We start from the raw sequence: 13,503 nt of genomic DNA, 5'->3' as shown, positions 1-13,503 counted from the left end.
ACCTTTATTTATAAAGTGCTGTAAATTTACACAGTGCTGCACATACAATCTTTATAATTAGACGGTTCCTTGCCCTCGGGCTTACAATCTAAAAAGGCACAACACAAAAAGAGAAGGGAGTGGTGTCTTGCAGATATTTGTCTTCCAGGACACTTCAGGAATAATCTTGTAAAAATATACGAAGAGTGCTTTTGGCACAGTGGGGTTCTGCTGGGCCCAACTGTACTGTCTTTTGTGCAGAGCTTGTAAAGGTTCCTTTTGATTTCAGAATCTTTTGGCCAACATGGTTGCTGGCCATGTTAGGCTAGGGGACTCTGGGTAATATAATCCAAAAAATAACTTTTCCAAGCTCTCCTTTTGTGTGCATACAATATTCATTGCAAATATAATTAGTGCGTAGTTGTATGTTTTACTGTTAAATCTCTGGAACTGATGTTTATTGTTCTTACTTTGCAGGAAACATACAGTTCAGAGTGTGAGTTTGTGGAAAGGATCCATGAGCTGGGCTACAATACATATGCCTCCCGCTTGTATCGGACTGTGCCTAGTGGAACCAGCAGCAAACGCAAAGCTAGTGCTGAGAGACTCTGGTATGTCTCCATCAATGGGAAAGGACGACCCAGAAGGAGTTTCAAAACCCGTAGGACCCAGAAATCCTCTCTGTTTTTGCCTCGGGTGTTGGATAATAAAGACCATGATATGGTCCGACTATTCCATTCAAATACAAAGTACAGAGAAGACCTACTAAAGCCTCCAAATAAGAACCAGAGGAGAAGAAGGGAACACTAGTAGATACTCTGCCCATGGGGTAGAAACAATGGAGACTGAAGACTAAACCAGTATTCAAAGTGCTACTAAATACAAATACAATTGTGCAACCAATGTTGACTGAGAGACTAATGTTATAGCGTGTGTATATATTACTGGATTTCTCACCAAACATACTTGTTAATAGATGTTTTAGAATTATAACCCATTGCTAAAACATAAGAAATAATAAATTTAAGCATGTCCAAATGTAAATTAGATTGATGAAATGATGACTCTGAGTATTTGTCATCTTCTTCAGTCAGCATCTCTCTTTTAGTATCCTAGGAGTATTTTTAATTCAGTCCTCTCCAGTTCTCAGTCAATTAATGAAATTAGTTTTAATCAATTAATTTTGCTTTCATTTGTCCAACAATCATTTCGAAGATGGTGTGTATGTATGTCACAGCAGGCACTGTCTTAGAAATAGCATCCCTTCATCTGAAATGATGTTTGACATTTTCAGATTTTATTTACTTTGAAAATAATTCTTAAAATTTAAAATGCATTGTGTAGTTAATCAGGGATGCCTTTTGAGTCAATTGGGAACTGTCCTATAGACACTTACCTGTGAGTAAGCCTCACTGAACTCGGTAGAACTTACATTTAATGATGAGCATACGATTGCACTGTTAAAGGATTTTTAATAAATTAAAAATCTTTATCTGATTAATGACTAGAGGCTGCAGCCTTCAGACAACTAGCCATAACAAAATACTATGTTTGATCTCCAAATTAACACTAACTGGAGAAATTTAAGAACTGATTTATTTTGTAAACTCTTATTTAACTTATTTTGACTTCCATTTTAATAACAAGTAAGTATCAGATGCCACTCATGACCTTTAATTTTATAAACTTGAAATGTTAATCAGAAAAGTAATTTGTGCATTTCAGGAGAGGTACATGCTGCTAGACCTGTTATTAGTTGGTCAAAACTTGAAGATATATTTTTCTTAGTTCATGGTCTGTCATCAAGATTAATGGGTTTTGCTTTGTTTTTTAAATCCTGTTGTTTAAATTAAGGCTTTAGGAAAACATGATAGCGCTGACTGAAGGGTAGAAAACTACCTTTTCTGACTTCCTGCATACCCTTCAGCCTTCAAAACACTGCTCCAGAGGGTCACCCCAACCTGCAAGAACAGAGGAGAAGATGGCATTGGAGCTGTAGAGGGAGTGAGGATTGTTAAAAATCACTAAAGACAGTTATAATCTAGTGCATCCCATTCCTGTAATTTTTGACCATTTGAGTGATTGCCTGTAAAGATGAATAAAACAATATTTTAAATTGAAAATGAAATGAAAGCATCTTGGTCTAGGAACAAAGTCAGCTCTGATAAAGTTTCTTTAATAATTACAGTCGGACCCCCATATCCATAGATTCTTTATCCATGGAAAAAATTACAAATGTTAAAAAGCAAACCTTGGTTTTGCCATTTTATATAAGGGGTATCATTTTATTGCACCGTTGTATTTAATGAGACTTGAGCATCCACAGATTTTGGTATCCACCCGGGGGTCCTAAAACCAAACCCCAGCAAAGGGCCCAATGGTAATGCAGAACTTCAGAAAATGTATATATATTAGTATCCATTTGTGTGTGTGTGTGTGAGTGTGTGTGTGTGTTAGTATCCATCTGTAATTATTCCATTTTAGGTATACCACAGGAAAAAAATGTTGGCTTGATTGAGAAGATTCCTTGTCAAAATAAACAGAAAATCTCCCATTTACAGAGCTCCAAGCATCTGTTTGCTTGCATCATAGACTCTGTCTCTTGAACTAGGATGCCACAAATTAGAGATCTCACCTGTTGAAGGACCTGCCTATTTGCAGGCCTCAGAGCTGTTCCCTGACACAGAACAGAACAGGGATCTTTAATACTTGTCCCTATGGCTGAAAGACAGTGAAGCCTTTGAACCAAGAGGCCTTGCTAATGTTAAAAACTGTTGAACAGTGGAACAGATTCTGTGTTGGGGAAGTTACTGTTCCAATTATTGTATTGTTTAAAAATCCAATTATATGTCAGTGTGTTTAAATGGTAACTGGATTACTTATTGCATTGCTTACTAGGTTTTTTTTTTGTGTTTTGTTACTTTTGGTTGCTTTTCAAAGGGATTGTTAAGAGAATGGCATAAAATGTGAAAAAGAATCCTGAGAAAATGCCCTTTAAAAGTAATATTTAGTAGTATCCAAGAAAACTTTTACCTAAACATCACAAAGGCTCCAGATCCTGTCTGATCTTGATAGCTAAGCAAGTTTAGGCCCAGTTATTACTTGGATGAGGGACCACCAGCAAATACCAGAGGTTTGGGGATATATTTCAGAAGCCAATGGCAAACCATCTCTGGTATTCTTTGCCCAAAAACAACATATGAAATTCCTGGGGTCACCATAAGTTGACAGACAACCCGAAGGCACATATTTTACTTTTAAGAAACCTATATTCATTACCAGTAGGATAACTTTGTTCTCATTCATTATGTTCCTTCTGAAGTATGACTACATTACACTTCCATTAACCCCATACTTGGTAATGACTAACTGCTTGAACATGTTACTTCCAGACTCTGAACAGATTGCATTATGTAGCAGGTGGTAAGCTTTCTCCTCTAGTGGTGTAAGGAAAACTAGACAGCCATCTACTATGGATACTGCTGTGGCACTTTGTATGGACAATGTTACATTGAGTTGGCAATTAGACTAGATGATTTTCAAGGCTCCCACTGCACTATTTTTGGATTCTGTGAAATACTGTATGAGGAACACCGATTACTATCCTTGCCTGGTCAAATGGACCATATACCTGCCCATTGTACTTGAGTCTTTATCCTAAGTATTCGCTCATATCAGCTCTCCAGCTTCAGCTACACTGCTTAGGGATCTTCCTGAAGCCTGCATTTAAGTTTGACCACCCATGGCCTTAGCCTGACCCTGATGTCATCACGAGGGACAGGACACTGTTGGGTTTAAAGGTTACATAAGGGTGGAAATGTTAAGGTCAGACCTGTCATGAGCAATAGGGAAATTGACAGGTCTTGAACTATTCAGGCTAATAATACAAGGATAATCTGACAATTCTAAAAGGATGAGAAAACAGCAGACTGAAAGGCTACATTGCTTTTCAGACAAATTTAAGAATCTCATAACTACCTGAATTGTCTGGCTGCTGAGACTGAAAAACAAGTGTTGTTCCAAGGAAATATGACCATAACATTGGCTTTAATAAGGATGCGATTTTATGCTTCCCATTCTACATATTTCCTCTTTCTTTCTTCTTTTTTCTTTTCATTTCCCACTAGTTAAACCCCTTTTTATAGAGAAATAAGTATTGGATGTTTAAGACTTTTCTTTCTCCCTTTGGAAAGGGGGGAAAAAAGAAAAGCCATTTTAAATAGGCCTTTGAAGATTTCGGCAAAGCTCAAGTTCAAATGTCTCCTGTTTCCTTTTGGAAGATCTGAAGGATTTGGGAAGGTGAACAAGCAAAGCTATAATTAAAGAACAGTTGATGGTAACCATCCCCTTCTGGTTAGCATTCTCAGGCCATATCCAAATATAGACTGCAAAAGAAAACTTCATCCCGTTTTAGGTTTGCAATAGTTCAAATACCTCCACTGGAGAGCAGAAACTAAGCCCTTCTGAAACTTTTGAGGGCCCTGTCCACAAGGGAAATGCTTTCTTCAGGGGTGGGATGCAGCCATTAAGAACATCTGATCCCATTAGTCACATATTCCTGATTACATGGTTCCCTGCCCATCAGTATGACAAGTGGAGTCATACTGGGGCCTGCATTCTCTGAATGATTCAAAGTGCACACAACAATAGCATGCTGCTGAGCCTGTGTCCCATCCGGTCTTTTCAGGGGCTCTTCCCTGCTTTAGGGTTAAAAATTAATAATATACATGGAAAAAGTTCTCTCTATGATATTAAATTTGTTGTTGTCGTGGGCCTTCAAGTTGTTTCCAAATTTTATTGACTCTAAGACGAAAAGCACAGGGTTTTCTTGACAGGATTTGTTCATTGGGGGTTTGTATTTACCTTCCTCTGATGCTGAGAAAATGTGACTTCATCAAGTTCATTCCATGATATCAAAGAGATAACGAGCACAGCATATTAGAAAGTGTTTGTGGACAGAGCTGGTGAAAATGAATGGGGACAGCATTATGGGGCATGCTCAAAATGTGGATTTGAGAAAGACATAAGTGACAAGCCCAATGAAGTTTAACACTGAGCTGTGGTGGAAAAGGCAATTTAACTTTTTTTTTTTCAGGTGAGGTTTGTACAAGTCTGCAAGAGACCATCCCAATGCCTCACCCCTCAATTTAGAGTGGTCTGTCATAATCGTCTGCTTCTACGTGTTTGTCATTTTGGATGTGTGGCTGTGAAAAGCAACACAGTCAAAGTGCTTTTTCTCCACTCAGTGAACTGATATTTTCAGTACACAGTATAAGGGGATTATCACTAGGCACTTACTGCACTGGAATCATTGCCCAAATGCTTCGTAAGTGTGGAAGTGGGATATGTGGTCGCACTTCTGAAGCATCATTGAGGCGTCCTGCTGTTCTCCTGTTGACGAATCGTTCACAGAGCAGCCATTTTTGTAATAACAGAAATTCCCGTTATAGCAGAAATGGCTGCTCTGCAAATGATTCATCAATGGGAGAAGAACAGGGTGCACTTCAGTGATGCTTCAGAAGCACAACCAGCTATCCCACCTCTGTGCTTCTGAAGTACCTGTGCAATGATTCCAGCACGGTAAGTGCCTCATATGATAATCTCCTAAGAAAAGGCAGGAATAATATGCATGCCAGGAATAGAAATATATTTATTGGTCTTGATAGAGAAATAGGGATGTATTTGTAGTATTATATTTCCTTGATGGCTTCTTCCCTAATTGTCTCTCTCTTAATTTTCAGCTCTCTTGATTATTTAGAAAAGCAGGAGATAAATAATGATCATGAAGTAAAATGCTAGTACTTATATGCATTCAAATCTAGATTGCCAGGCAGTTGGGAATTTATGACCTGGTAAACCATCTGCCTAAATACCCTATAAGTACCAGATCCCATCTGATCTTGGCAGCTAAGCAGGTTCAACACCGGTTAGTACTTGGATGAGACACTGCCAATGAATACCAGGTGCTATAGCTATATTCCAGAGGAAGGAACTCACAAAACCACCTCTGAGAATAAGTCAACAGGTGACTTGAAGGCAGATGCATAAACAAGACAACTTATGATTGTGCGGTTTAGAATTACAGTGCTGCCCAGTGGTCATATTCCTAGGAGGGGAGCATTGTCATAACTGCACCACTGGGACTATTACAAAGGCAGAGTGAGCAACATGGCCATTGTGCAATATTCACAGTATGAGAGTTTGTGGAGCAGTCTGTCTCTACTCAGTTACAAATACTAGTATTCCAGTTGTTTATTTGTAGTGCATAGGATGCACATATAGCTACCCATGAGCTAGTATCATGTAATGGGATGCTCACAGATCAATGGCCTGCCATGACATGGACACTTAGATTTAAATCTTATTGATAATTTCAAGTGATGTAGACTCAATTGACTCGGGCTCAAGTCAGACTCAAGTTGCTTGAATGACTCAACATGAACTTGACTCAGCAATAAATGATGCACGACAGACTTGAATCGACTCAACACTTGTATATATTTAACAACTCGCTTGCTAGTGTCATTCACTTCAAGCAGCAAGCAAGACCTGCTTCATGGGCATGGAGCACATTTCTAGGAGGGGAACAGCAAATTTGTTAGGCAGCAGGCTTGAGGTGGAATGACCCTTTTAATGCTTTTGAAAAACTTTAGAAGGTTGCTCCAATGTGCAGCAGAGAGAGGCTGCTGAGTAGATCTCAATGCCAGCCTCAAGTCCGTTGCCTAACACATTTGCCATGCCCTCTGAGAAACAAACTTGTCTCCTTATTTTTCCTGTTAAAGTTGACTCCCAGACTTGAGAGCCAGCTTGAGAGTTGACCTGAAAGTATCATGAAAAAATCTGAGACTTGATTTGGCTTGAAGGTAGAGACTTAAGACTTACATAAGACTTGGAGTAAAAGACTTGAATACATCACTGATAATTCCAACTAGCGTGGACACATTTAGTCAATGGTAATTTGGTAAATCATTCACACTGAAAGTTTGTCTTTCTTCAGCCCTCCTTCGCTATCTTTCCAGTGTCAATGTAACAACAACAAAAAGCTCAAGCTATACAGAAAAAAAAGGGTGGGGGTGGGGGAGAGCCTGGAGTCATTTCCCATAAAAGACTTTGTCTCCAGCAAACGATACAATAAAGCTTGTCCTGGAAACAAACAGGATTTTACTCTAGAGTCCAAAATACACCGCAAAAATAATCCAGTTTGAGTCTACTTTAAATGTCCTGGCTCATTGGTAGGGAATTCTGGGAACTGTAGCTTTGGTGCCACAATAAACTACAATTTCCAGGATTCGCTAGCACTGAGCCAGGCCAGTTCAAAAGGTCTCAAAGCGGATTGTTTCTGCCGTGTGTTTTAAGTAAAGGTAAAGGTATTTCTCTTTGACAAGGCTGTCAACTTGTGTCCAATTATAGGGTTTATGCTCACCTCTGTTACTAAACCGAAGAGCCAGCATTATCATGTGGCCAGCATGACTGCACAGAATGCTGTTTATCTTCCCACCAAAGTGGTGCCTATTTATCTACATGCATTTGCATGCTTTTGAAATGCTAGGTTGGCAGAAACTGGGACTAGTGATGGGAGCTCACCCCAACACACAGTACTTGGGCCTCCAACTGCCAACTTGCTGATCTTGCAATATACACAGCATCTGAACTGCTTGAGCCATTGTGTCCCCTGAAGTGTGTTTTAGACCTAGCTTATTCTGTAACACTGTTACGCTGTAACTGTGTGTGCTTATGTACAACAGACAAGGTAAGCAGTTGCCTCCAGAAATCACTTACTGCACATAGTACTTTGATGGGAATGAATACCAGGTGCTATAGGCTATATTTCAGAGGAAGGAACTGACAAAACCACCTCTGAGTATACCTTGCCTAAGAAAACTCTATGAAATTCATAGGATCACCATATGTTGACAGGCTACTTGAAAGCGTACACACACACACACACATGCAGCCATCATTACCATTAGCCTTTATTACAACTTTAAGTGGTCATTTGTATTTGTTTATTCACCCTTCCCTCCTGTTTTCTACCAAAAATAGCACTCAACTTGCTATAATGATGATTCTATATCCCCACACCATGCTCTACTATTTGTTCTCTATTCCTGATAGACAGGAAATGCAGCCAAGAAGAAGAATATTACCAATTTGCTAGTCTTGACTTTTTTAAAAAACCCAACAACTCCTAACAAGTTCGCTTTCACAATTTAAACTCAAATCTTAACACTGCCATTATTGTGAGGATGGGGATTTAAAATAAAGTTTCCTTCTGGTTCTCCTGGTACTCATAAATTTGGGAATGAATTCCATTTTCTTGCAGAAGATAATATATTATTAAAGTAAAATATAACAATGAGCCTCTATAACCACATGAGAGAGCCAACATGGTAAAGTAGTTTGAATATTGGACTAGAACTCTGGAAGATGAGAGGTCAAATCTGTGCTCAGCCATGGAAACCCATCAGGCAATGGTAGACACACCACACTGTCTCAGCCTCAGACAAAGGAAACACCAAGCTCTCTCTGAAAAAATCTTGTCAAGGAAACCCTATTATAAGTTGCCACAAGTTGCAAAACAACTTGAGGGCACACAACCACCACCACCTATATGACTAGTTGAATGCCTGCTGGCAATAAGATATTTTCAGAGAGAAGAAAAGATGCTGTGGTGGGCTGCATCAGCCCCAGTGATCTCCAGCATGTACATGCTAGCCCTGGTATTGGTATCCAGCAGACGATGGTGCATCTAATGGCAGTGGAGTGGTGAATCTGCTGTGGATTTTATCTATCCCTCAAAGGAGCTGTCCAAAGTTCTGAACCTATTTTGGGGATAGCCATCAATCCCTTGGATATCACTTTGAAATCTTAGTCTAAAATTTGGAACAGATTCACCACACCACTGGCATTGGACTATGAACTTTTATGTGTGCCACTGCACTTGTTTCTAGTCTCCCTCATCACTTGTCACTGTTTGAATGGTCATTTAGGGCCCTCGTGAGTTCTGAGACCCTGGACTTGGACCTGAGTTCAACCCCTAGCTGCCCCACTGAGGCTTTCCTTTTTATTTTTATTCTCAGGTGGTATGTAAGTACCAGGATGGCAGCATTTCACTATACAGGTGAGCACTTAAAACAGTTTCTCAGTCATGCAAAGATATAGCTCTACTCTCTTTTAGAGACCTCATTTGGAGTGTTTATACCCAATTTGGCATGTCAGAATTTAAGAAAGTTAAGAAGTAAATGTGTTGTGTAATGTGAGATAAATGACTATTCTATTTAGGGCCAAGACAATGTTCAGGAAGTCATTTTACGTTTATGTTTGTGTCTTATGTTTAATTTTGTACTGTTGATTGTGTGCTAATGTATATGTCGATGTTATTGTATGTGGAAATTCAAAATAAATAATTTTTAAAAAAGTGTCTGTGCACATACAATACTTCATATGAATTGGAAAATTGGGAAGTAGGGGGAGAGAGAATGGCCAAGTCAAAATGAAACAATCACTAGCAATGGCATCTCTGACCCATTACATTCAGTAATTTAACACAGTTTTCATATTTTAATTTTAAAGTTTTAGATGTGGATTCCAACTGCTGTCATAATTCTCTGCTCATTGGAAATTTTACAGATTTTGTTGAGTTGGTGTTTTTTCTCTCGTTTCTAATTAGTGGCTAGAGGTAGATTGCCTTTTTGCTGCATGTTTTAAAATTCCAAATAACAAGACAAGACAGTGTTTGGATTACACAGGTGATGGGGCCATGGGGGGCTGTTTTTGTGTGCTATCCCTTAGCTACTGTGTTTAGAACACTAGGGGGCATGCTATGCTAAAATTGGGTGAGTGGGGAGAGTCAAGGATTCAAACACTGCACTTGTCAGTTTCATTAAGGGCCTCCCTCAATTTCTCCCATAATGCAGTCCTTACTGGATTAAGCAGATTCACTGCTGTCAAGTATATGGCTGTGCACAAGTCTTCTAAAATCAACCTGGAATGTATTCTTTTGCCTGTTCTTGGAAAAGTGTATGAATCAATGGTGCATTGCTTTGCAGTGATGTTTTGCTGTCATGTATTTGGACTATTTTAATTGTTTTTAAAGTGTTGTTTTAGTGTGTGTGTGTGTGTGTGTGTGTGTATTGACCTGCCTTGGGTTTCAACTTGGGAGAAAGGTAGGATAAAATTAAAAACAAAACAAAATAAATGATAAATAAATAATGAATAAATATCTATAGCCCTCTTCTCCAAAACAATGGCATTTGCAAAAAAACACAAACAAAATCTTGTGCACAGATTTTGTGTCTTCCCACCTCTAAAACACCAGTGTGAGATCTCACAACTGATGTTTGTCCTAAAAAGCTCAATCACTTGATATGCAGTAGTTAAGGTTACTCTTATCGCTGCTGAGAATCCATGGACTGGGGAAACAGTTGCAGTGAAATTAGCAGTGTGGCTAAGTTGTTAAGAACAGACCAGCTGTGTCACTTGCTCAGCTGGTCAAGACTGTAATCTATGGGACAGTTATGGCCACTTAAATCTCACTGAAATCAATAATATACAAGTGCTGCATGGCGATTCATGTCTTTGCCTTAAGATCCTCTTCTTAGGATTGCTTGACAAAGGAAGTTATTTATATTACAAATGACTGGAATGTTCAGATCTATAAGGCAGGTCCAAATTAATCCATGGTAAATGTGTAAGTAACTCCTGCTGTGCCCTTGCACCAGCTATTTCTTGGTTAATGTCTTCCATTGCCTAAAATCATTACATCACTCTCCCCCAGTGCCTTATTTCCTCCATTCATATCAGGTCTCAGATCTGTTTTCCCCTCTTTGGAATACATTCAACCATGAATTGGATTTTGTTGACATTTGCAATTCCTTTCTTACACTTCCCTCCCCCTCTATTGACATCACAACTTTATTTTCAGCTCAGAGGCTTTCTTTGCTTGGAGCAACACTGCCTGCTCTTCAAGACTAATACACAGCTCCTGAGTGAAGGCAAAGCTGTGATCCAAATCAAGAGTTTTGTTGACTCCATAATCCTTAAAACGGCACAACTGGAACATTTCATTAGTAGTAGGCAAAGGCTTCCTATTGATTTATGGCCTTGGTATTCAATCAGGAGTCCATGTTCTGTGTCACTAGTGATAACTTGTAGGTTTCTAATTAAGGACATTAACTAGTTGCCTGCCTTGTAAGAGGAGAATATATATATAGTGTGAGGTTCCTTTTTATGGATTCTTCCTATTTTTACAGCAGATAGGCTCCAGGCATCTAAGACTGTTCAGTGTGTCTGAAGTAAAACATATCTTGTATAAAAGTTTTATCTTCAATCTCAGTATGTTGAAACTACCTGCTGGTTTGAATATGGTTATCACATTAACAAAAGGGTCAGTGTGGTGTAGCAGTTTGAGTGCTGGATAACAACTCTAGGAACTAGGGTTCAAATCCCTGCTTGACCATGGAAACCCACTGGATGAACTTGGGCAAGTCATACTCTCTCAGCCTCAGAGGAAAGTAAAGGCAAACCCCCTTTGAACAAATCTTGCCAAGAAAATCCCATGGTAGAGTTATCATAAGAAAGAAACCAATTGAAAGCACACAACAATAGCAACAATCATACTAATATTGGCCCTTCTATGCCTTTAACAGTAGCTGGACAGACATAAAATTAGTATGTGAGGCTTTCTCCCTCTTACCTCCAAGCCAGATAACTTATTTTGCACACTAAGCTGCTGTTAAAAGCAGATGATGAGATTTGGGGGGGGGGGGGGGGAGTGGTAACTTTTTCACACACAATCAAGATCTGATTTATCATTTTATCCTGAAATACAATTCCTTATGTACAAAAACAGGGAATTCTACGTAGTTCTACAATCCCCAGTTTCCTGGCAATCTTGTGTTATTATTCATGGATTTTTGTACAGAACTGTGAATTTCATTTGTTAGTGATAACAAGTTATCCTGCTGTTATTTGCATGGTAAGCAATAGCAGTTGGTGGCTCTGATATCTGTGAGCTGGTGAATCCAATTTAAGAACCAAATTTTTGCCCATGGTGTTTGGCTCTCTTTTAAGCAGTGTGGCCAAGTTGCATCATGGAGATTTGTGTCATAGCTCTGATAGTATCAAAGAAGTGTGAGATAAGATAGATGTGGCATCCTTTGACTGTTTCTTACATCTATTGGATCCCCCAATTTTCTCTGTGGTCCATGTGATCACTTTGCATATTAGTCCTTGCTTTATAAATCATATTTTATGAAACCAATGATAAACACTGTAACACACTTCTCTGTCTCATCCTTCCCTTTCACATTTGCTGCCACATGCCAGTTTCAGTGCAGTTTGAAGCTTGCACTAAGACAGGGTTCCCTGTTACATGTGAAGCAGGAAATTAGGTCTTAATACTAGTTAATAAACCAGGATCATATGACACAATTATTAGCTGACATCAAGCATGTGCACCCTGGTTCAAAAGCAATGGTTTAATTTATGCCAGAGTCACCATGATGGATAGAAATGAAGGACCAGGAAGATTGTATAGCTATGACACTTTGTCCATTGCTTATGAAGGCATGGTCAAAGGTTTGAAAGGTTTGTTGGAATCCTGGTCATTACTGCATGCAAGGGATAGTTGGGGATAAAAGGATTACAGAAAGGGTGGCAAATGAGGGTGATGAATGAAAGGACTGGAGAAAGAACAGATGAAGAAACTCACTATTGTCTTATCTCATACTTTCTCCATGAGTTTAAGCCTAAGATGTGCATTGCAACATGCCGGTAGTCTTAACATTCTGTTCACTTCACCACTGAGTTGTCTTTGAATCTAAATTGGATTTGAACTAAATTGGAAACTGAAAATATGCTAGGTGTTTTTAACTCTGGAGAACTGGTTAACGTAAACAGTTTTTGCCATGCTAGTGCCCACTCTGAAATAAGGTGTGTGAATTTATGTTGTTACTCAACTTCATATTCCAATATAAAGAGAAAGTGCTACAGAGTGAGGCAACAAATATACCTTTCTTTGCTTAGAGAATGCCAGAACATGGTATGAAGTTCAACGTTTTCTTTCTTTCCCCCAACTCTGGATTGGAGCATACCATAAATGTATCATCTGGATCCATGTCAAGAAGTGTACCAAATGTATGTCAAATTGGCATTTGTATCCATGGCAAATGATTCAGACCACCCATTCAGGCTCATTTCAATATGAAATGGCACATAGCTGTTCTTATTCAGGAGCCAAGTAGTTTTAAAAAGCCTACAACCTGTAGCTGCTGTGCCCTCTGAGCGTGGTCAGGGCATCCATTTTCATTGATGGTGAGGACCTGTCAATGGCCACCCAATCACTCTAGTCATCAGGTGGCAAATGTTGCTGCCAGGGCAGTTGTAATATTAGCAGTCACATGGTGTTAGTGTCTTCTTGTCTCTCTCTGTCCCCCCTCCCCTTCACTAATCCCAAGCAAGTTAATCGCTTTTAATTTTTTTCCTATTTCCTCTCTCCCCCCCCCCCCCCCCCCCCGCTTTAAA

The 13,503-nt window shown here is 39.2% G+C and overlaps 1 protein-coding gene across 1 annotated transcript in view; it reads left to right on the top strand.

Moving 5' to 3' along the window:
• FGF3 (fibroblast growth factor 3) overlaps window positions 1–789 on the top strand; it is an 18,271-nt gene extending 17,482 nt beyond the window's left edge. Inside the window, exon 3 of the mRNA XM_042459611.1 lies at window positions 457–789. Within this exon, the coding sequence (XP_042315545.1) occupies window positions 457–789 (333 nt within the window). The remainder of the gene's footprint in view (window positions 1–456) is intronic.
• The last annotated feature ends 12,714 nt before the right edge of the window (window positions 790–13,503 follow it).

Source organism: Sceloporus undulatus, chromosome 1 (assembly GCF_019175285.1).
Source record: "Sceloporus undulatus isolate JIND9_A2432 ecotype Alabama chromosome 1, SceUnd_v1.1, whole genome shotgun sequence".
Lineage (NCBI taxonomy): Eukaryota > Metazoa > Chordata > Lepidosauria > Squamata > Phrynosomatidae > Sceloporus > Sceloporus undulatus.
Note: the sequence above shows the minus strand (reverse complement) of the source record. Positions and strands in the feature narration are given on the sequence as shown.